Source organism: Hylobates moloch, unplaced genomic scaffold (genome assembly GCF_009828535.3).
Source record: "Hylobates moloch isolate HMO894 unplaced genomic scaffold, HMol_V3 SCAFFOLD_5, whole genome shotgun sequence".
NCBI lineage: Eukaryota > Metazoa > Chordata > Mammalia > Primates > Hylobatidae > Hylobates > Hylobates moloch.
Genome location: NW_026652280.1, coordinates 127,099,343 through 127,125,144, shown reverse-complemented (window position 1 = coordinate 127,125,144; position 25,802 = coordinate 127,099,343). Strand labels below are relative to the sequence as shown.

The following is a 25,802-nucleotide window of genomic DNA, read 5'->3' as shown; positions in this document are numbered from 1 at the left end:
GTCTAAACCGTGACATAAAAGCAAAATAACTCTTTTGATTACTACAGTATGTATGTGATTGCATCATATATCATTTTGATTGCACGTCCAAATTGAATATTTTATATTTAAGTTCAAAGAGTTCTCCACCAGGCATAAATGAAAATTTATGAAGTATGAACAAAGTTTTACAAGACTAAAATTAAAATTATTTCTAACCAGACTAAAAACCAAGAATATAGCCCCAAGTTAACCTAATCATATCACAAGAATGATTTGCTACTCTCTATAATTCAGCCTCATAAGACCACCCCATCTGAGTGTTTCTCATAGAGCTATGTATGCCATTGGCTGGAACTTTCCTTATAGGTGGTTTGTAGGGAGTAAAACTTACTTCTACAGGTGTTACTGTCTTCTTTCCTATGCATTAGCTAAAATTCCATTAGATAAAAATAAATTAGAATCAAGGTAAATTAATAAAATGCTGCTATATTCAGAGTTTCTTAGCATCTTTGACCCCAGGAGCTGAATCTTGACCAATGTTAATCATATTTACTGGGTCTGCAGGAAAACATTTTTGCAAACAGCTAAACAGCTATAATCAATGGTTAAGATAACACTGGGGTGAAGAATCTCTGGCCACAGAGTGGAGTAATACAAATTGCTCTTATGGTGTATATCGTCCACATTCAATTGCTTAAGATTCTGAAAAGGCCAACACAAATGTGATGATCGGGGTTGAAGCTGTTATTTACTAAATCTAGTGGTTTTCAAAACATGTTCTGTGTATCCATAAGCTTTCAGGCCCCCTCACTGCTTCAATTAGAGCAGTCCAGAATTCATCTGTTTCCCAAACTATAGTTCCATATAACATTTGTTTATAATGTTATAAGTTATAATGTTATATTGGTTTTTTTTTTAAGAAAAAAAGATTTAAAAGTCATTGCCTTAGTAAAAAAAAATCATCCTTTGGTAATTATCTATCACAACTAAACTTAATTTTAAATTTTTTTTAATTCAGAGATACTTGTATCTCAGTGGTATTTATTCTAGCATCCTTAAAAACACACACACACACACACACACACACACACACAAAGTTATTCTCACTTACTGTCATTTAAATTTCAATATAAGAGGAAGAAGTCCCAGAAAATAAAGTTCCCATTCTCTCCTCACGGATTTTAAATATAGTGAATCCCCAATGAATAATTAGCAATGAATAACTGAACAAATAATTTATAGGGCAGATTGAACACATAATGAGAGCCCTTTTATTCCAGGAGAAAAAGAGAAACTTGAGCTCCTTGAAAATAACATGACCATATATCTGACGCTTCCTACTTGAGATGTAGACTACATGCTAATTAAAGCCTATCCAACATTTACAGGTCTTTTTCATTTGTTTTAAGTCTTCTTAGGTCTTTAAACTCAAGACCAGGCATTTAATTTCCTCATGCAAATTCAAGAGGAGTTTTTGTTTTTCCATCTGGTGAAACATAATTTTTTGTGTGTTGTTAAAGTTGACAAAAACTCACCAACGTTTAGACAGATCAGTAAATTTTGCACTTAAGAATGTCTATAACCAGGGAGATTCTGAGAAGAAAGAAGGGGAGCTAAGTAGGCAAAACAATAAACAGCTGCCACACAGCCTAAGAATGTGTTTAAGGCACAACAGCAACCTTCTGTTTTGCTCACCATTCCAATTAATCCCACAAAAGATTTTTTTAAAGCAGTCATTGCATGCTCTCACGGGGCGGGGGGGATTATCAAAATGGCTTCAAGAAGCTTTTGACTTTGTTAAGGACACAAGATATATACCCATCACTAACAGATGACACTAAAGACATCATATTATGAGGTCCCATTGTGACTGTGATAAACATACAGTATGGCATGGTTCTGAAGACAGAAAGTGAGGGTCAGGATGGGGCTGCCAGGAGTATGGGGGCCAGGGATCTTCATGCTGAAGGAGAGACCCAAACTAAACCTTGAAGTATAAATGGGATTTAGATGCATAAAAACTGGCTTTGAATAGAGTCAAGAAGGTTACAATGAAAGAAAATACCAGATTTATTCAGGCAAGGCACTGAGAGAAAATAATTCCTCTTTAACGTGTCACCTATTGAAATTCATAAGATTTGAAAGCAGTAAGAGATTTTGGAAATCACTGACCGATATAAGAACATATCTTTATGTTTCCTGACATCAGAAAAAGGCCTTGAGGGAGAAATGGCTTCTAGATGGAATCAGCAGCGGAAAAGAACAGGAAGAGATGAAGAAGCAAAATCAACAAGACCAGCACCAGATCCAGGTTCTGGAACAAAGTATCCTCAGGTATGGCCCTCACTGAGATACTCCACAACTACCTTTATTTTGACTTTGTCCCATGTTGTGCATAGACATGCCATTCTTACTTTCAGAAGCATAATCAAATCTTCCATTTGAATTTCTTTTTTTTTTTTAAGGCATGCTTTCACACTGTCCCCCAAGCTGGAGTGCAGTGGCATGATCTCGGCTCACGGCAACCTCCACTCCCAGGGCTCAAGCAATTCTCCAGCCTCAGCCTCCTGAGTAGCTAGGACTACAGGCACCCACCACCAATGCTCGGCTAATTTTTGTATTTTTGTAAAGACAGGATTTCACCATGTTGCCCAGGCTGGTCTAGAACTCCTGAGCTCAAAGTGATGCACCCGCCTCAGCCTCCCAATGTACTGTGATTACAGGTGTGAGCCACCACGGTCAGCCTTCCATATAAAGTTCTAAAAAAGACTCGGGAAACACACCAAAAGGCCCCAACAGAAATTTTTCTTTAAATATCACCTGAGTATAGCAACGCTAAATTTATTTCTAAATGCATATTGATGACTTACTCATACCTCTCTGAGCCTATTTCCTGCAGAATGGTAGTAACAATGCCTACCTTTTAAAAAATGTATGTGCTAAACTACCAGCACCTACCTAGCACATGGTAGGTACACAAACAACAGTCCTTCTTTAGAGCCCCAGCCCCTACTCTCACCTTAGGACAGGTGACAAGTCTACAGGTATGTTTACCCTGTCCTTCCATCATATTTCTCTCAGGCCCCCCCCCCCCAGTCACAACCATGATATTGGGAAGAAGGTTCTATAGGAATACTCTACTCACAGTTTCCCTCTTCTAGTTCTTTGATAATTTGGTCACAGGTGTTCACTTCATTTCTCAACATCCTTTCCTGCTTATTTTGGGAGATCAGTACAGTCAGGCAACTGCTGGTGTAAGAAGTAATGTTCTAAAATTATCTTGGCTTGAAATAAGGTGATGGACATGAAAAAACTGGAAAGCTCAAATGTAAGGGGATTATTGGTATTATCACACGCAAAAAAGCACAAAAGAAACAGATACGGGAAAGGTCAGAATCATTTTCTAACCTATATAGGGAAAACATTTAAAAGACGGAATTTCTAGTGTTATAATCATGACAACAAATTAAAGTCTACCCATCTTTGAATATAGACAACTTTCAAAACCTCATTCACTTTAATGTATTGCCTTTACTGAGGACTATAGAAAAGATCTGAAACACAAAAGTATTTGGAATCTGTGCTATGACCACATTTTGTCCATACTCACTGCACTATACAAACAGATCTCATTAGGCTTAAAACTGACAACATGAAAAAAAGGCTTCCTCTCTTCAAATTATTTCCATCCATTTTACTTGATTAATTGCATGCACTTGTATATTTAATAGCTAAAGTCACTGACTGCTCATCCTTATCTAGATGTTTTTGAAATTAACAATTCTTAAAAGGTTATATAATTGAAATGTTTGCATTTATAAACCCCTCAGTTGTTTACTCAAAGATTTGAAGTGCTTCTAAATAGTGGATAATAAATACTTTAAAAATAACCCAATAAATCAACTCTACAGTTTGGAAAACTCAATTCTTATCAAGGCATCCCTTAGCAACACCTTCTCACCAAGATCCCAGCATAAGTGGGTGATTACTTTCTTTATTCCTCAACACAGAACCCTTATCTCTGAAGGAGTCCTGAACTTAATCCCCGTAAACCTTTCCCACTGCACAGACACCTACTTGCTTCCCCTCAAAACCTCCTTTTAGAGTCTTTCCACACACTGAACACCTACAACTTTCTCTGCATCTGATGATAATTGAAGTGGCTACATATACTCAAACTCCATTAACAGGCTTGGGCAGCATTCTGAGTAATCCGAGTATTAACCAGGACTCTACTGATTGCTTTTAGGCCTTGCCTGAATGCTCTGAGAAGCACATAAGCTCCCAGAAGTATTGACAGTGGCTTGTCTAGTTAGAGCTCCTTCCTAACCCAAAATTAAAAAGGAGAAGGAGGAGGGAGAGGAAAAGAGAGATATATTTAATAAGCCATAGTATACACCAGACAGTTTACATATATTGTCCCATTTAATCTTCATAACCCGGTGAGGGTAGGTATTATTACTTTCACTTCTTTCAGAGGAGTTAAGGAATTCACACAACTAGGAAGTGGGATGTCAGGGACTGACCCATTTGACTACTCCACAGTGCCTGTGAAGTGATGGCACACAGCAACCTCTGTGGACTGAAAAGGTATTCTCTCTTATAGAAAATCTTTGATGTGTGTTCTGTCCCTTTGATCTCCTTTCTCCAAAATCTCCAACCACACTTAGGGTCTCCCTCTATGTCCCCCTATTCTCTTTGGTAAATTACTGATTACATGTTTGTTTATTATCCAATTTCTCGCATCTCACTACAACTTTTAGATCTTCATGATGCTATGAATCCATCAATACTCCTTTGTGAACACCAAATGAGTTTAGTCCTTAAATATAAGTAATCATAACAGTAATGGTTCATTTTTAAAGGAAGTTGTATAATTTACAAAGCACTTGAACTTACATTAAGTCATTGAAAACAACAATCCTAGAAAGAAAGCACCAACACCTCCATTTCACAGATGAGGAAATAGGCGCAGAGAGAGAAAGTGACTTAATTAAGGCCACAGAGTCAGTAAAGGGTAGACTTAGATCTCAAAGCAAGCCAGGTTCAGTGCTCTCCAGCTGAAAAATGAAAAGAGAGCTGTAAATGCAAATGCTCTAGAAATAGTAAAACACCTAACACAGACAAGTATCTCTAATAATCAGCAAACTGCTTTGCTTAAGGAATGATCCTAAAAAGATGTATTTGCAAAAAAAAAAAAAAAAAAGTAAAGAATTTGTTTTCTTGTGACCTATAGAGGCATGTTTATCTGGTTAAAAATATAAAAACAACAGAATGTTCCAAAGCAACACACGAAGAGAAAAAATATCTATGCCTTGTCTGTATTAAGCAACCTCCCCTACTGCCCACCATTATAAAAATCACATTGCCAAAGCAGCTTTACCTGATAATGGAACATTTTCTTCTCAAATGTTTGTAAAGCTGCTAAAAAAAAAAAAAAAAAACAAATCAGGTGCATGTTTTTAAATTCAATCTTTCTCCTAAACAAGTACCCACAGTGCTTGAGAAGCTCTTATTACCAGCTAAATCAGTACAATTTCCTGTTAGCACCGAGTAGCAATGGAGCCAACTGATGAAGTTGAACCAGGGAGAGCCACTGACAATCCCTAAGCAGGGAAAGTAACTCAAACTCTGAATGTGATTTATCCCTTGACTTGCGTGCCTGCTCGAGGGTGACGTCTGCCACTCTGCCAGGCCCCTCAGCTAGAAGATAAGATTTTAATGGGAACATCAAAATAGAAATATTGCTATCCGTGGAGTCCATAGCAGGGCCAGACTTTGCCCATGAACCTTTCTTTCTTTCTACTTCCAAGGCGTTGTAAGATGAACTGAAACAGCGTTGCCTCTGGCATTCAAATCCCTGTTCTGCTGACATAGTACACAGGCTTGGCCATGTTCTTTCATTTCTTTGAGCCTCAGTTTCCTTGCCTGCAATGTGGGACAGTTATAGCCACTTCACAGGACTGCTGTGAATACAGAGTGCCTGACACATGGTAGGTGTACAAAAAATATTAAATACTAGTCCTTACTAAAAGGTGAAATTAGAAGAACAACACTGCACGGATCTTTATCCAGGTATTTTTATTTTTTGGCCAAGTTATTTCCTCTCTTTATGCTAGTACAAAGAGTGTTTTTCTTGGAGTAAACTGAGAATACCAACCGATGAGGATTCTTTCCATTTGGAAATAATCTATGATTTTTTTTACGGCTTAAAGGCTAGAATGCTACCATAGGGGTTAATTTTTGTGGAACATTTGCTGTGGACCAGGCATCGTGCTAAACATTTCATGTATTTCATTGAATTCTCACAACTACCCTATTAGGTAGGTAACATTTAACGGATGAGAAAAATTGACACTAACAGAGGCTAACTCACCCTAAGTCATACAGCGAAACGTAAAGAGCCAGGATTTAAAACCTAATTAAAAGTCCTAATCATAAAAACAAAATTGTGCCTCAGATCCTGCAGAAATTTTAAATGTTGAATTCTGTAAACTCTATACTTTCATAGCATTTTTAAGTTTCCAATCTATGCTATAATTTCACTTTTATGTGTACCACTTTATGTAGACATTTACCTGAATATTTAACATATTAAAGACATTCAGAGGGTACCCTGACTCACACATAACCTTTAAGTAAAGAATATCTGCTTATTCATCCTGTCGTTTTCTGTTCCAAAGAGAGGCAACATTTCAGAAAATAAGTGGGTTTCCATGGTTTCTGTCTCTGAGTTACATTCTTAGCTTTGGAACAATATTGTGGAGTATTTTGCCTGGTGCCCTGATTAATACCTTAGGAGGAAATGATCCCAGGGGAAGGCTATATTGACCATCTCCTTCTGAACCGCTTTGCTTAAATAGACTTTCAATTTGCCTCCCAAATGAGCCCTGCGCTTACTGCGACCACTGAACCAGTTACTGCCTGATTGTAGGCACAGGTGCACTGATTTTTCAGTCCAAATATCCATGTGCACAAATTTATACCTGGTTTAGAAATCTTGTCCTAACACTTTCGTTGCTCTCCTGTATCCAATAGCCCACACCCAAAATGACACCCCCAATAAGTCTCCATAGGAGGTATGCCCCCAGCAACTTGTTCACATCCTGGGTCCTTCTTTCCTATCCAGCTGCCCTGCAGTTGTCCATGACCTCCCTTAGCCAAACTGCCCTGCACCAAGCTCCCAGCCAGACACTCTACTTCTTGAACTGTGTCCAAAGACCTCTGACTTTAATTGGAGCACACAGAGCGCCTGACAGAAATGTCATAAGCATGAAATGTAAAAGGTTAACTGCCGAGGAGAATGATGCAAATACACTGCATTCCCTTTGGGAAGGATAAGCTACTTATGATTAAATGTTCTCTAGTACGGGTTTTTTTAATACTCCAAAGTGCCCTTCTGACCTTCTGCCTTCTTTTAATGAACTTTCATTTGTCGCCCAAATAGTTAGAAACCACCTTCCACAGATGATACAAATGGGCAAGGGTGTATGTGAAGCCTTGGATGTCTGTGTGACTATGTGTCATGAGAAAAGCCAAGTGGGCTGGCACAGCAGCTATAGCCACATCCCACATAACTTAAGGAAAATTCCTCCACAAAAAGAGCTGAAACCCAAGAAAACGCATTCTGCTCAATATCATGTAAAGTAATAATCTACTCAATTAACTGAAAAGAGAGCAAGCAAGATTCAATTCAAAACGGAACCCAAAACGATGTAGAAATATAAAAGTTAAATTTTTCTGTTACTGATTATCATTTATCAAAGTTTAGCTCATCATTATTTCCATCCAAGTTTAACCCCTACTTAATGCTTTTAACTACCTGTGCAGGTCAATTGCACCTTAATGAAACTAATGTTTCATCAAACACGGGTGAGATATGCTACGTGAAAAATACTACATTCTAGATGTTTCTGCCTTCCTACCCTAACCCGTATCTAATCCACATAGCAGAGAGACAAGCTGCTCTTTTATGACAACATGAGAAAAAAAAAGAGGCGAAAAAAAAAACTCTACCATTTGTTTCTTATTAAATTTGCTGTTGCCTGGAGACACTCAAGAAATTATTCTAAGGTAATTATATGAGTCAAAATCATTCCAAGCATGTTTTTCACTCTGCATATTTGACTAATTGGTTTACCAGATTTATAATAGTTCATCTGTTGTTGTTTTCAATTTCCCAGATAGTCTGATTATTTTTAATTCAGGAGCTTCACTTTTAATTTAACAAAAAAAAGCCAAGTAAACTAAACTTAAAAGCAAAAAAGGGAAGAAGTCTACCCACTCCAACCCACCAAAACACACACATACAAGCCCCTAGTACAACGCCTAGCACATAGTAGGAATACCTGTGAATACATAGCTTAATAAATGAATTAATGAGTAAAATAGATGATGTATAGATGAATGTTAGTACTTAAAAATACTACCTTTCTAAGAGGACCAGCTAAAGAAGCCTAGATAATGACTTGAACATTAATGAACTGAAAAGGAAAGCCTTGAAATTCTTTTAAAAATAAAAAAAGAATAAACATCCAGCTATTTTGAGTTAAGGGCAAAGTTAAACGGTAGTAGTGCCCTGGTTTTTGAAACAATTCTCAATGGCATGTTTTAACATCTCACCAGCACTTTGTTTACTTTCTCTCCATGTTCCCTTCCTCCATATGCCCTTTTATTTCCTTATCCCGACCCTTCAGCATTCTTTCTTGCTCATACTTGCCAATCTCATCTATATGTTAGTAGAAATAAAGATTAAACGGTTACTGGCCCCCACATGATAAGCTGAAAAGTAGATTACAATAACCTCTGAGGGTCCTCCCTCCACTCCACTTCAATTTATTTAACAACAGCTACCCTTTATGGAGCACTATTCTGAGAATGACAATTCTCTGAGGGAAGTCTAATTAGCCTCATTTTGTACATAAGGACACTAAATCATAGAAAGCTATAAATCTGGCAACAGTCATGCCAGGAGTCACATGTAGGTCTTTCTGACTCCAGACCCTTCCCACCAGACCTCACACTGCTTATTCTTGATTCATTCCATGAACATTATTGAGAACTTGCCATACGTAAGACTTTGAGTCTTATAGAGAAGATTCCATATAAACTCCCCCCCCGCAAAAAAATCGTGTTTTTCTCTCTTTAAATCCTTTAACTTTTCAAAATGCATTTACATTTATTATCTCACTTCAAATGGTATTCAGTGCCTTGAAATACAAATGTGACACCATTAGCAGAGTTGTCATAGATCTTTGGCTGTGCTGACCTGAGTAAAGACAGAACAAAGGAGCAACTGAACAATCCAGAAAGTGGGAGGTGAATTCGTTTCAGTGACCCATTCTCCAAGCCTTGGTCATAAAGGAAGAATGTTCAAGAGCAGCGACTCATCGTAATAGAGAAAGGATCTGTGCTGCCTGCCACCAGGCCTAGACTTCTCCATTCTGCAGGAGAGTTTCCCTTGACTAATTTTACCATCTCAAAAAACTTCCACACCCACCCCCTTGCGATGCATCTTTTGTCTGCCATAAGGCAAATGTCACTTCGTCCATTTAGACCACCCAAGGTTATCTGATTCTTGTTGGTTATTCTATGTTTTATTAGGATTGGAATTTATATTTGTTGATCTTCAAACAATGGAGTCCTGTTCCTTGGTATCAAATATGAACAATTAACATCAAGAAACAAAGCAAAAATGAAGTGGGTAAAAAATAGAAAATATAGTGGCTGCTCTATAATATAGTCAGGGATAAATGTTAAGGGTTACCAAGGCACAAAGCCAGGAATTATTTCTGAAAGGAAAGAGTCACTAGCTGTCTACATCATTGAATACTTTTTGCCATTTCATTATATAATTACAAGTAGTTTATTCATAGAAATGTTTTTCTCTACAATTTTTTTTTTAGGAAAAGAAAAGAGGCTTACCAGAATCATGGATAAGTATATCTTCAGTTAACTTGCCATGTCCCGGCCACAACAGTAGTTGATGGTCACTTGGGAAACTCATGACAGCTGGGTACAAGTCAAATTATTACAATTATTTCACTCCTATTAAATGTTTGGCATGTACTACAAGGTCCTCTACAAGCCCTAATTAAAAAACACACACACCTAGTTTCTGTCCCGCCAGAGCAGCTGAGAAGCCCATAACAAACCAATCCTTCATATCACATCAACCTTGAGACTATATGTTTATTTGCATTCATTTGAAAATGACATTTGTTTAATAACTTGTGCATGATAGTGGCTGATTCTCTAAAAACCAGTTTGGTTTCTTATTTTTCATGGCAAATGAAACCCTCAGTCTGCAAAATATTGTTCTGATTAAGAGGGTTTGCTTTTCTACTAAATCACTCTCTTCTAATGTTGCATGCCTACATGGCAGTTTCAAATCAGGATACTCTCATCTGCCCATAAGATAATTATTAATATTTGCAGAGTTATATTAGGAGATGAGATTGACCCATGCAAAAGCTATTCACATATAATCAATTATTCAGCTTTCTAAACATCTGCTCTCTTCCCAACCATCAGAGCAAACTAATGCTTGTTTTAATGTCCTTGTTCCCTTGCCTCTCTGCTTCTCATTATCTTAAAACTGCTGCATTGTATTATTTGTCCTATTCTTAAATGCTCAGGATTAGAGGCAATAGATCTGACTTGTGGCAAACTTAGTGTTTGCTGTATGCCAAATGCCGTTTAATTCTCTGGCATGCTTACCACTAGCATGTGACAGTTTGCACTAGCAGGCTAGATCTTCCTTATTATACACATGCCCTTTGACAATGGCTGGTTCTAAGGCAGTTCTTCTTCTTCTTCTTCTTCTTCTTCTTCTTCTTCTTCTTCTTCTTTTTTAAGGACACCAGCCATATTGGATAGTTTGTGTTCTCGCCTACTGTCTATGCATTGAATTATTCTTCATCTTTTCTGATACGTACTTTTTAAAAATTTTTGTAAATGTAGGGGGTACAAGTGCAGTTTTGTTACATGGATACGCTGAATAGTGGTGAAGTCTGGGCTTTTAGTGCAATCATCAGCCATATGTTCATTGTATCCATTAGGTAATTTCTCAACCCTAATACCCCTCCCACCCTCTCACCCTTCTGAGTCTCCAGTGGCTATTATTCCACTCTATATGTCCATATATACACATTACTTCACACCCACTTATACGTTAGAACACGTGGTATTTGTCTGTTTCTGAGTTATTTCACTTAAGATGATGATTTTATTTCAGCTTAGTGAAGAAAATATGCCTGATATGTAATAGGTCCTTAATAAAGGTTTGTTATATTTTAAAGTTGACCCCAACTTTAAAAAAAAAAAAAAAAAGCTCACCTTCTAATAGATTACATTATCCTCAACTTTATTAAGAAAAGGTAGTTTGGCACTACCATTGGCCAAATTATCTATAAAGATGAAATATCTTTAACCTCTGACCCATTAGTAGTAATTTATCTGCCTATTACATATGACTAACACACTGCAGTCAAGATAACTTGACTAAAGTCAACTGTATGTACTCACTAATAGCCATTGAATTTCCAGAGAGATTATTTTAGATGAGTTATGATTTAAAAAAATAAAAAGACCTTTCATTTTTCACTGCAAACCTTAACTATTCAGTATTAGCCAGCTGTCAACACAAATCATGCCAGATTTGATACATTTTTTAGAAACACATAAATCCTTTAACCACTGGGAGCAAAGACTGATTAATTTTTCTGTTTTTCTAGTTAACTACCTGAAATGCAAGATACTAATAATTCTGCAAATCAATGAAAAAATTATGAAAAATCTCATAAAATGTGTCACACTACAATTCATTCCCCATAAAGTTACACAATAGTCAGCATATGGGTTTTGTCACTTTAAAAGGGTCCTCAAGAGCAGTTACTTAAATGAGATAGAAAGGTTCATTTCTCTCACATACATCAAATCCTAACTGGTAGACATTCAAGCAGAGGAGAGCATCAATGTTACATGAGGTTATCTAGAGGCCCTATTTCTTTCTGTCTTGTTGCTTTGCTACCTCCTAAGGGATGCCCTTGGCTATACGGTCAAAGCCAGCTCACTACCTCATCTGCATTCCACTTCAGGAAGGGAAGATAAATGGAGGACAAGCAGTTCTATTTTAACAGCATGACCTGACAGTTGCAGATGTCAATTCTGCTAATACCTTGTTGGCCAGAATTTACTCACATGGTACCATGTGAATGCCAAGGACACTGGGAAATGTAGTCCATAGCAAGGTAGACAGAAAGTCATATAGAACTCAGAGCATTCTATCACTAAAAAGAACAAAAGGAGAATGGATTGGGGATGGGGTGTGGAGAGAGAAAACGACAGGTTGTCAAAAAAGACTAGAATGTTCTTTCTGCTCACATTTACTAAATAGACATCATCCTCATACATATTATTACAACTCTTCCAATCATGCTGGATCACTGTTGAGATTTTCTGTTTAGATCAGTATTTGCAAGGACAAGTGTGTCCCTGAAGCTATATTAGTACCATGCTTGCTAAAGTTGCAGATCAAACACCCAAATGGACCTGCTAGATTTTTGTCTTCCAATGGGGTTTTCACAGGTGGTCCTCCTCTCCCAAGCAAACTAAGAAGGAGAAAAGGGTAAGTCTTTTTTTTTTTTTTTTTTGAGACAGTCTCACTCTGTCACCCAGGCTGGAGTGCCGTGGCATGAACTTACTGCAACCTCCGCCTCCCAGGTTCAAGCGATTCTCCTGACTCAGCCTCCCAAGTAGCTGGGATTATAGGTGCATGCCACCCTGCCCAGCTAATTTTTGTATTTTTAGTAGAGACAAGGTTTCGCCATGTTGGCCGGGCTGGTCTCGAACTCTTGATCTCAAGTTTTCCACTCGCCTCAGCCTCCAAAAGTGCTGGGATTACAGGCGTGAGCCACCACGCCTGGCCCAGTAACTCATCTTTACTAAGGAACTCCTCTACATCAAGCCCTGTTGTAGGGGTTTATGAACAATTACCTCAATTAATTCCTTAAGACAACCTTTAGTGAATACTGCTATTATTGCCTAAATGAGAAAAAAAGCTTGGAGGGGTTAAATGATTAAGCCAAGTGTATTAGCTTTGAGATGGGTTTATTTTCTGTTTCCATGAGTAGAGCTGTAAAAAGTCTTTTCTTCCCCTGAGAAAGTGGGCTTTCACACAAAAACTCACAAAAATACAGGTAAGCCACCAGCTGTTTCCTGTTCTCCCATGATTTAGTGGGGAAGAAAGGGAAGAGAATCTCTAGTCTAAGGGGAGAATCAAGCTAGAATTGCTCACCACTCTAGGCAGAATTCAATACTTATCAGAGGCAAAGACATTCTTAGAGCCTGTGAGTCCCAAAAGAAACTGGATCCAGCTGGACATGGTGGCTCACACCTGTAATCCCAGCTTTTAGGGAGGCCAAGGCAAGGTGGGAGGATCTCTTGAGCCCAGGAGTTAAAGACAACAAGCCTGGGCAATACATGGATACTTTGTCTCTTAAAAAAAAAAAAATCCTTCTTTATCTAGCTTGGGGAATGTTGGGGGTGGGGGTTTGGTCCTAGCACTTCCATCAGCCGGCCTCAGAGGCACATCAGTAGTGGCATAACACCTGCTGACTCAGGCGATCCCAGAGAAATAGCCATTGGACCCTCTCTTTAGGTGTAGTCCTGGCTTTTAATAAGAGAGTTTGGGCTACTGAAATGCAAGTAATTCATCAGTCCCTTCAAAGTATAGATAAGAGCCAGTCATAAACTTAATTTCACACCTAGCATTGGTGGTTACATTGAAACTGCAGTAATATAATCAAATTGCATTAGCCAGCTTTATATTTAAGACCTACTGCTTCAATTACTTTGAACAACACAGTCTTGTGTGGAAGCAAAGAAAGTCTTGCTATAAAGTGGCCTTAGCTTAGGAAACCCCAGATTCTCTGAAGGAGACTGTTCTAAGAACTCCTACCAGAACCAAAGTCAAGCAGCCAAAAAAATAAAATAAAATAAAGCCCGGACTTTAATCCTTGTTTAGATGGACTAACCCACTGAGCAGAAAAATCCCTAGTACAGCAAAATAACCCTAACGAAGATTAGGACAGAAATATTACCTTTATATATAATGGGTCAACACTTTTACACACTCGTGGGCCCCAGCTATCATTTCAATCTTCACTTCCTTCATTATCATAGAAAGTAAAAAATCCCTTAATACTGCTGAGCAAAATGAACGTTGTGTCTAATTTCCCAAGAATCAATTTTTTTAAGTTTTCTTTCTACAGTGGCTAATTGGAGAGGAGTTAAGGGTTCGGACTTTGTAAGTAAAGATCTGATTTCAAATTCCATCCTGCCTCAGGCTGCCTGTGAGACTCTGGGCCGGTTGCCTTTCTAGGTGCCCAGCTTGCTCATCTGTCAATTGGAACTAACAGCAGTGCTCATGGGGGTTGCTGTAAGGACGAAATAGGCCCGTGCCTGGTGCAATGTTAATATGCAATATGTGTTAAATGTTATAAATGCTAACACATGAAGTACTGAAAGGTAGGATGATGACTTTTGAATTTTGGTTTGTGTGGTTTTTCCCCTCATGAGTTCCAGTCTGTTTGGCTCCCAATGGCAAACTCTATCAGGCTGTGAGTCCTTGTTAACTCCACCAAAAGCTGAGAGAGATAAATGGACCCGTAGCAGCAGAAAAATTGCCTTCTGAAATAACCTCTTCCTGATGCATCCAGCATTTATGTGCTGTCCTTTTTTCCAAGACAAAAAATTGCATGTTGGAATTGGATTGGAGACATTATCTCGTGATGATTAAGGGAGGTTATTACTACAACAGTTCATGAAATGAAAGCTACCTGCTTTTACCTAGGGAGCTCTTGAAAATAACCCTCCTTTTCCCCAGCAAATAGGCAAGGAAAAGAAAGATTCCAATAATGGATAGCATTACAAATCCTTTTTCATGTACTCTGCTTATCTAAATTGGCACATGATGCCTGCCCACCATCTCTCAGAAATTGAGAGAGGTACTGACTCATCCATCAAGCCCCACCTAACAGCCTGGGAGGCACCAAGGAGGATATTTCTTTCTCTGCTGCCTGTTCCTCACCAAACTGAATCAGCATTTCAAGGAGCTCAATTCCCATTCTGAAAGGTAATACCTTCTAAAGATGGGGATGGCAGCACTTATGGAAATTCTAACCCATCAGCTGAAAGATAGGCATGTGAAGGTTAGAGAGATACCCCACAGTAACCTCCCCAAAAGCTCTCCATTTGAAAAAATTTTAATTTTACATATATATGTATATACACCCACACATAAACACACATACATACATATATATGTACATGCATACGTGTATGTGTATATGTGTGTGTGTATATATATATATATGCATATATATATATGCATATATATATATATATATAGCCTTCTGAAATAACCTCTTCCTGATGCATCCAGCATTTATGTGCTGTCCTTTTTTCCAGGACAAAAAATCGCATGTTGGAATTGTATTGGAGACATTATCTCATGATGATTAAGGGAGGTTATTACTGCAACAGTTCATGAAATGAAAGCTACCTGCTTTTACCCAGGGAGCTCTTGAAAATAACCCTCTTTTTCCCCAGCAAATAGACTATATATATATATATATATATGTGTGTGTGTGTATATATATATGTGTATATATGTGTGTATATGTATATATAAATATATGTATATATAAGTATATATGTGTGTGTATATATAAATATTTATATAGATATTTATATATTTTTATATATATAAATATCTATATAAATATTTATAAATGTTTATTTATAGATATAAAATATTTATAAATATTTATTTATAGATATAAAATATTTATAAATATATATATATATAAAGCCCGGACTTTAATCCTTGTTAGATGGACTAACCCACCGAGCAGAAAAGTCCCCAGTATAGCAAAATAACCCTAAGGGATATATATATATTTTTCCTATAGTGACTAATTGGAGAGGAGTTAAGAGTTCAGACTTTGTAAGTAAAGATCTGATTTCAAATTCCATCCTATACATTTCCCCAATACTTCATTTATACTTGCCAAATTTTTTCTCTTCCCCAAAACTACCTTTGGGAAGGGATTAGGAATGAGTCCCTAATTTAAGTCTTGCATTGTTTAAGCTTTAAATCAGGGCTGAATATTCTCTTAACTATGAATGGTCATTGAACAAGGAAAAACAACAGATACACAAACGTATATGTATCTTGGAATGGGAAGGAATAATGAGGAAAATATAAAAATATAAAAGAAATGGATATAAACAAATTCCTTATAAAGTATGTATCAAGAACTTACACTATACCAGGCATTCTTTTAGGTATCCAGGATTCCTCAACCCCAGCACTATTGACACTTTGGGCTAAATCATTCTTTGTTGTGAGGAAACTGTTCTGTGCATGACAGGACATTTAGCACCATGCCTGGCCTCTACCCACTAGATGTCAGCAGCACCCCTCACCCCTGCCAAGTTATGAGAAGCAAAAATGTCTCCAGACTTTGCCAAATATCCCCAGGGGGCAAAATTGCCTCTGGTTACGAACCACTGTACTAGATACACAACAATTGCCCTGCGTACTAGTTGCAATTTTTGTTTTATGCTGCTTAAGGACAGTCAGTCCTCAAAAACTCAGTGCATTATCTGGTGTAGAGGTTGTCAAACCTCCTCTTCTCCACTGCTGGGCTACTGCTGACTTCTGACCAAGTGGAGGGGGTTGGGGGGGTTCTGGGAGCATCCGGTTCCTTACTCTCAGTTACGCTTTCTAAGTCTCTCATCATTTCCACTAGCATTCTGATCTTTTAGAAAGCTTTTCTAGAGCAACAAATCTCTAACATTCATCTGATATTTATATTGTCCATAAATATTTGAAGTATCAAATCAACATACAAAAATAAGAAGTCAAGTTCTGCATTGAAGTGGAAATTTTAGGAAATGTTCTACGTCAGTAGGCATCTCCTGTTAGAGGTTTGTGATTCTAAGTAATTAGTACCAAGATGTTTCCTAGTTATCCCTTTCAACTCAGAGTTGGCTGTGACTAAGGGATAAAGAATGGGAGGCAGGTGTTTGTTTATGTTTAGTTTTCACAAACATGTCATGATGTATTGTGAGACCACAGCGACTTATTAATGCAACTTTCATCCAGTGACTTGAAAACCTTCAAAAATATTCATTAACAGATATGCTGATGAGGTCTGCAGGCTTTCAACCTCATATTCTTACCATATTAGTCTAAAGAGATTCTTGGGATGAATCATATGGCATTACATTACCCATGGCTTTATCTTCAGAGAGAAACAACAACAAACACCAGTGCATTTCAAAATTCCCTAAGATGTCATTGGCCAAGCAGACCAAGAGCTTTGTCTCTATGCCCCAGTAAAAGAAAGGGGCAGAGACAGGAAGAAACTAGCTGAAGTCGTCGGGCTCATGCCTGTAATCCCAGCACTTTGAGAGGCCGAGGCAAGCAGATCACTTGAGGTCAGGAGTTTGAGACCAGCCTGGCCAACATGGTGAAAGCCCATCTCTACTAAAAATACAAAAATTAGCCGGGCGTTGTGGTGCACTCATGTAGTCCCAGCTACTCAGGAGGCTGAGTCAGGAGAATCGCTTGAACCTGGGAGGCAGAGGTTGCAGTGAGCCGAGATTGCACCACTACACTTCAGCCTGGCCGACAGAGCAAGACTCTGTCTCCAAAAAGAAAGAAAGAAAGAAACGAAAACGCTATGAAGTTGTTAACATTGACCAGATCTCTAAGTGTTGAATTGCTCCAGATTCAGGCCTTGGAATTCTTATCTCCTTCACTTTCTAGGAAAACTTATCCACTCCTGTGGTGATAAATACCAACTCCCAAATGTATATCTTCAAACCCAGACTTCTCTGAGCTCCAGTCTTGTATATCCAACTGTCTTCTCCATATCACACTTGATTGTCTCAAATTTAACACATCCCCCACAAATCCCCTTTCTTCTGTCTCCCAGATTTCTGTTCAGCCAATTGCATTTGCATGTTTCCAATTATTCAGGTCACGAACAGTGGAATCACCTTGACATCTCCCTTTCTCTTATCCCCTGCATGTAATCATCAACAAATTCTGGCAGCTCTTTCTCTCAAATATTTCTAGAATCCAAGCACTTATCACCCTTCTACTGGCAACCAACCTGGATTACACCATCTTCATCTAGATTTTTAGCACAACTGACCTCCATGTTTGCCCCATCCAGTCTATTTTCCACACAGCAGCCAGTGTAACTGTTTACATTTCAAGTCATAGCATGTTTCCTCTCTGTTCAAAATTCCAGTGGCTTCCCCAAAGCTTCTCCATGCACGAGGCCCTGCCTATCTGGCCATCTGCCTCCTCTCTGACTTCATTTCACCTTGCTACTCTCTTGGCTCTTCCTTCGCGCTCTATAGTTACTCTTCCATCTCTCTGGAGCACACTCCCTTTGAAACCCTGATGTTTCTGGCTCTCACTTCTTCATGTCTCTGCTCAAATGACACTTTATCAGAGAAACTTCCCTCACCACACTATGTGAAATAGTGCCCCCTCCTCAGGCTTTCTCTATATTCTTTATCCTGCTGTTTACAGCCCCTGTCCTGCTTTTCTCATCAAAAATATTTTTTCTTCATAAATAAATGTGTTTGTGTGTATATATATGTATGCATATACATCTGCAATATATACATATTTGTATTACACATTTATTAACGCAGGGATTGACAAACTATGGCCCAGGACCAAATCTAGCCCTGGCCTGATTTTGTACAGATACAAGCTAAAAATGGTTTTTATATTATTAAAAGGCTGTAAAAGAAAAAGGGGAAAAAAGATGAATAAGCAACAGAAAGCATATGTGGACTGCAAAACCTAAAATATTTAGCCTCTGGCCTCTTATAGAAAAAGGTTGCCAACCCCTGTATTGTCTCCCACTAGAATATAAACTCCTTGAGCTCAGGGACTTTGTTTTGGTTATTGTAAGATCCCCAGCACATAGAAGAGTGCCTGGTTCAAAGTAGATGCTAAGTAAATATTTTTAAAGGAATGAATGAAGACAATGAGTTTGTTTGTTTGCTTGTTTTTGAGACCAGGTCTCACTCTGTTGCCCAGGCTGGAGTGCAATGGTGTGACCGTGGCTTACCGCAAGCTCGACCACTCGGGCTCAAACAATCCTCCCACCTCAGCCTCCCATGTAGCTGAGACCACAGGTGTATGCTCAGCTATTTTTTTTTAATATTTGTAGAGACTGAGGTCTCACTATGTTGTCCAGGCTCATCTCTAACTCCTGGGCTCAAGCAATCTTCCTGCCTCAGCTTCCCAAAGTGCTGGATTATAGGCATGTGCCACTTCTCTCAGCCCAACACTGAGTCTTAGTGAGGTCAGGTGACTTGTCTAAGGTCACACAGGAAGCTGGCAGATGAACCAGGTTTCAAACCCAGGTCCACCTGATTCCACAGCTAGGTCCTGATGTCCAAGAGCTGCTTGCAGCAGTGATTTGAACCCTCTTGTTTTCTACCAAAAGGCCTTCCTTTGTAGACTGTCTCTAACAGGCAAATTAGGTAAGCACCCTGTGGGACAGGGGATGAAAAAAGAAAGACAGACAGTATGTTGCAGAAAACTTTTAAAAATTATATCATAACATATTTACATCTGATATCGACCATATTCAATGTACTTTCATATACATCATCTCTTAGGGTCACCACATATCTGTATACGGTAATAACCGTAATCTGTAATTATGCTCATTACACACATCACAAAACAGAGTTTCAGAGAGATTAAGGGAACTGGCTTTCACAAGAAGTGAGTAGCAGAGACAGAATTGAATCCAGATTTATCACTTTTAGTGCAGCTTTCCCCTTTACCAAACTGGACCAACATATATCCACACAGCTCTGCTGAAGGGTAAAAGTGCTGCCATGGATGTGGAGGGATTTTAATACAATGGCAGTCACAGTTCAGTCACTTCTAAGAAACCAGCAGCTACTCCATTTCACTTAGAGGTCTGTGGCATGCAAGAAAACCTCCTCAGTTATAAACAGCAATCTACCAATGGCCAGAGGCAGCAGCAAAGTAAGAACTTTGAAACTGAAGCAATGAGCAAGAGAGCTGTCAAGCTGACCACATCTTGGGCTTTTATTGGTGTGACAATAGTGCAGCATTTTTGAGCTGCCAGGCCCATGACCATCTTCAAGAAGGAAGCCAAGAAAACTGACAATTCTCTTAGCTGACACGAATATCCACAGCTGTCACCTCCTGGACCAGCTGCTGAATCTAATCAGCCATCCTCTGAGGCAGCTGACTTTAGAGCTTTAGTGTATTTGGCTGAGAAACCATGTGTGTTACGTGGCTGCCAAGGGCCAGCCTTCTGCGTGATTGCCAGTGTCTGTATGTTTTTATAGAGGAGAGGTCACGATGCTGCCCCTTGGAGTTCATTTGAATCTGACACGCAGCTGTATGCTGGCCAAGATACCAGCTCAGAATGCTTGCAACAGTCTAGTTTCAAATGTCTGTCTCTTTGTTGCTGTAAGTTCCTTATGCTGTGTCAGGCCATGTGTGCCCTCCCCCCGCCCCCAGAAAATGTAGCCTCTATAAACAGCAGCAATTGAAGCTACTGTACTAGATTTGGTCCATTTCGGCATCTCTTCACCCTACTCACTATAATACGGCCCAACTCTTAGGAAACTGAAATTAAATCAAAGTGTCATTTTCAATGGTAGAATATGCAAGAATTTTAAGTATTAAATGACTATGATTATTAAATCAGTTTAATAATTATAATGTTTTCTTCAAATAATTTATATGATGACTTGGATATGAAAAACTGATGAACTACATAATAACTACAAATGTACCATTCCTTCGGTACAACTTTAAACTTATGTCTCTGTATTTTAAAAATCTCTTTTATTTGGAAATAACATTAGTAATTGCAATGAAGAAAATGGAGCAAAGGTCAAATGCTTTACCTAATATATTCCTTTGTCAAAAAAAGAAAACTTGAAAATTGTTCAAAGTCGGGCATTAGGTACCTTCCATGTATTAAGTATCATGCTTGGTGTGATGCTAAGTGTGACATTATGTTCTTAGAAAGTGTCTGGCTACTTACATGCATATTCCAAGGAAAGTTTATATATGGGGAAGACATATTTGAGAACTCTGCATTTGTACTGTGTTAAGCAATAAAAAGTATACCTTTTTGTCGTCAGGCTTGAGAAAGAGATCCAAGATCTTGAAAAAGCTGAACTGCAAATCTCAACGAAGGAAGAGGCCATTTTAAAGAAACTAAAGTCAATTGAGCGGACAACAGAAGACATTATAAGAGTGAGCATTAACCAATTTAAAACCGTAATTCTCTCTCAAAATGAATCCACAAATACTATATAATTTTTCAAAGCATATCCACATTTAGATTCTATTTTTTAAACTGTATTAATCATGGAGAACTCTTTTTTCTTACAGTCTGTGAAAGTAGAAAGAGAAGAAAGAGCAGAAGGTATGTTTCTGAATAACTTATTTTATGTTAAACTAAGTTTTTTTGGTAATTTGAAATTGTTCTCGTTGTAAATATATTCTAAATGTATTTTGAATTCATATTAATTTTACAGAGTCAATTGAGGACATCTATGCTAATATCCCTGACCTTCCAAAGTCCTACATACCTTCTAGGTTAAGGAAGGAAATAAACGAAGTAAAAGAAGATGATGAACAAAATAGGAAAGGTATATGAGAAATCTGTGTTGAAGGGCATGTTCTTAATTTCAGATTTTACAGTGTCAAATATTCACAACTTGCTATGACATATTATTCTTCTAGGTTAAGCAATGGTTCATTTTACAAAGTTCTGTGAGGTATGTGAGTCACTGCATAGGTGAGGATAATGAGGGTATAATAATAGCATTTATTCCATGCATTTTATTCCCTAACAAACCAGACAGGGATAAGGAAGATAAGGACCCGAAGGAGACAAGCTCTTAAAAGCAGATTCCCTGGTCAAAAATATTTCTCCTATAGAAAATGTTTCTCCTATTTCATCCAATAGACCCTCTTTGGGGGTTACAAAGATCTTTTTTGAAAATGAAAATATTCCTTTGGGAAGTTTAGGCATTATTTACTTCCATGGGAGATTGAGTTACATAAATCTGATGCTTCAAAGCTTCTAGAAAAATGAAGGTTTGCATTAGAGCAGAGAGGGAACCTTTGAATTTTAGAGTGGAAGGAAAAGCTACTCTTTATTTGCAGATGGCCGTCATTTATTCATTCGACAAATATTTAGAGAATAGCTACTATGTGCCAGGTTCAGTTAGGCACATAGTAGGTATTCACTAACTATATCATGGTAGGGAGTGCAATACAGAGAATAAAGCAGAGAAGCTGGACAGGGAGAGTGCAGATGAGGGGTGTTGCAGTTTTTCTTGGGTAATCAAGGAAGGCCAAGAACCACCAGGCTATAGAAGAGGTAAGAAATACAAAATGGGTTCAGAAAGAAAGGTGGGAGGACACAACGAAAGCAAGCTGTAATTTTGCACAGAATTCTATTCGCTTTACCTTTCCTATTGAAATTCCAGCCATAGGGATCTTACCTGGGTCATGAAGCAAATCTCAGCTTCCCCAGTTCTCTCCAGTCCATTTGTCTCAGTGCAGCTGATATTGCTCTATTTTTTAGCCCTTCCTCTACTTGAAAACGGGAGTGACAATGAAAAGAAACATAACGCAGAAAGAGAAGTGTGTGATTGTAGCCTTCTCCCTCCCGTTTCCATCCCAATTCTACATTTAAACAGGCTCTCCATTGTGAAAACTTTAGAACACACCTCTATAATTTCACCAGGCTGCTGGCCTGTACAACAAGGATGTAACTTCATAAAATATACTGTACTAGGCACTTTGCCCACTGTGAGGCACAGGGCAACATATTCTTCTTGACTAAAGAAGAGATTGATTCTGCCCATTGAGAAATGCAAAAGAAAGTATAACCATCTTGCTGAATTTATTAATAGGAAAGAGGATATCTTTCGGTTCCCCATTGAAATTCTTTCCCATTTGGAACCATCAGCTTATCTTCTCTAATCAACTTCTCTTCTTCAGCCCTTTCCATTTTTCAGTAATAATTCCATACACCATTACATAAAAACCCATGTTATTCCAGTTGGTCATTATATCATTAATGAGTAAAATCAGAAATTTAAAAAATAGACAACATCTCACATAAAAGAACATGAAGGGTATACTTAATATAAAAATAAACACTGTGAAAGCAGGTTAGTTTACAAAAGAAAAGTTAACTAAATCAAAGATCAAATTTGTTTCTTAACAGCTTTATATGCCATGGAAATTAAAGTTGAAAAAGACTTGAAGACCGGAGAAAGTACAGTTCTGTCTTCAATACCTCTGCCATCAGATGACTTTAAAGGTACAGGAATAAAAGTTTATGACGATGGGCAAAAGTCAGTATATGCAGTAAGTTCTAATCACAGTGCAGCATACAATGGCACCGACGGCCTGGCACCAGTTGAAGTAGAGGAACTTCTAAGACAAGCCTCAGAGAGAAACTCTAAATCCCCAACAGAGTATCATGAGCCTGTATATGCCAATCCCTTTTACAGGCCTACAACCCCACAGAGAGAAACGGTGACCCCTGGACCAAACTTTCAAGAAAGGATAAAGATTAAAACTAATGGACTGGGTATTGATGTAAACGAATCCATACACAATATGGACAATGGTCTTTCAGAGGAAAGGGGAAACAACTTCAATCACATCAGTCCCATTCGTCCAGTGCCTCATCCCCGATCAGTGATTCAACAAGCAGAAGAGACGCTTCACACCCCGCAAAAGAGGCTAATGACTCCTTGGGAAGAATCAAATGTCATGCAGGACAAAGATGCACCCTCTCCAAAGCCAAGGCTGAGCCCCAGAGAGACAGTATTTGGGAAATCTGAACACCAGAATTCTTCACCCACTTGTCAGGAGGACGAGGAAGATGTCAGATATAATATCGTTCATTCCCTGCCTCCTGACATAAATGATACAGAACCGGTGACGATGATTTTCATGGGGTATCAGCATGCAGAAGACAGTGAAGAAGATAAGAAGTTTCTGACAGGATATGATGGGATCATCCACGCTGAGCTGGTTGTGATTGATGATGAGGAGGAGGAGGATGAAGGAGAAGCGGAGAAACCGTCCTACCACCCCATAGCTCCCCATAGTCAGGTGTACCAGCCAGCCAAACCAACACCACTTCCTAGAAAAAGATCAGAAGCTAGTCCTCATGAGAACACAAATCATAAATCTCCCCACAAAAATTCCATATCTCTGAAAGAGCAAGAAGAAAGCTTAGGCAGGCCTGTCCACCATTCCCCATTTGATGTTCAGACAACTGGAGATGGGACTGAGGATCCATCCTTAACAGGTAATAAAAATGACAAGGCATGCCACTGCTGTTCAGTCATGTGACCAGCTTCTCTTGTGCTAATGCAGTCTTGCCTTCAGGCTTCTCTGACCACCTCATAAACTAATACGCACTGAGTTTTTTTATTAATGCTGATAGGGATTATTATCACCACAGGAAAGTGATTAAGTCACTTCAAAAGATAAAGAAAGTAAAAATAAATCATTGCCTTATTTGATATTGTATTGAGGAACTTTAATAACTTGAATTTCATCTTCTATCATGGTATGGTGCTGCTTGTGAGTGTATTTGGGTCACTAATATGTTGGATCATCAATAACATATCTTTTTCCACTAGAATCTGATGACTACTTAATTTGTGCCCCACTGTGATTTAAACTTCTTATATAAGTTAACAAATTGCCTTAATTTTGCAAGAAAGTACAAGAAACAAATTTTATTTTCAGAGTATTTTATTACCTTGCTGTATCTTGTTTCTCTATATGTCTATAGTTTCATTAATTTTATTTTCCTAATTTTTCTACATTTTAAAATAGAATATTAGTTTATTTTATGTTTTCTATAAGCTTTAACTTTGCATAGTGTTCCCCAACTTAGCATATTTATCTTTTCTATTTTCTACATATTTGCATTTCTCATTCTTTGTAAAATTTTTATAGCTTCATAGCTAACCAGCTATTTTAGCATTGAGTGGAAAATAACTAACACTTTTTTTCTACAAAAGTGATAGCTTCTCAATTTAGATTCCTTGTTATCACTTAAATATTATATTCTAGTTATCATTTATAAAGAATAAATAAGAACCTGACAAAATCAGTTATAATAGCTGTACTTACCTTGGCTAAAGCTGTAAATCAAATTACCCTGACATACAATTTCTGTATGTTTGCTGATAGTAATTTTAAATGTCTCTAATGGAAGGATTCTCATTAAAAAGCAATAAATATTAAGTACTGGCTAACTTCACAAGTCAAACTTGATAATTCTATGGAAGTGTGGTAGTACCTGCACAATTACCTACACAATTCAATAATGTTTCTTCCTCTACAACCCATAAGCCCAATATTAGGTAGCTAATAATACAGTAAAATGAACCTTCTCCCATTATTTTAAGTAGTTAAAGTAGGTATCCCAATGACAAATTTAATTACCTGAAGAATTTCTAAGCTTTTGGAAAGTATACATGTATATAACTTCCTCAGTCAGAGTTGAGTGATATGTCCCACAATAGAAAGTTGCAGATACTAAGTTTCTTTCCATCTTAAGAAAGAGCTTTGTTCACTGATCAAACTTTGCCATCTTAAACTCATTTTAAAAACAAAAAAACACAGAAGACTTAGAAATGTCTTAGATATGGTCAATAGCACAAAAGACTTACAT

General features: G+C 38.0%; 1 protein-coding gene across 1 annotated transcript in view; it reads left to right on the top strand.

Annotated features, from left to right (window-relative positions):
• PALMD (palmdelphin) overlaps positions 1-25,802 on the top strand; it is a 48,831-nt gene that overhangs the window by 19,686 nt on the left and 3,343 nt on the right. Inside the window, exons 3-7 of the mRNA XM_032155284.2 lie at positions 2,192-2,316; positions 21,220-21,334; positions 21,473-21,506; positions 21,619-21,732; positions 23,325-24,422. Coding sequence (XP_032011175.1) covers positions 2,192-2,316; positions 21,220-21,334; positions 21,473-21,506; positions 21,619-21,732; positions 23,325-24,422 — 1,486 coding nt within the window. The remainder of the gene's footprint in view (positions 1-2,191; positions 2,317-21,219; positions 21,335-21,472; positions 21,507-21,618; positions 21,733-23,324; positions 24,423-25,802) is intronic.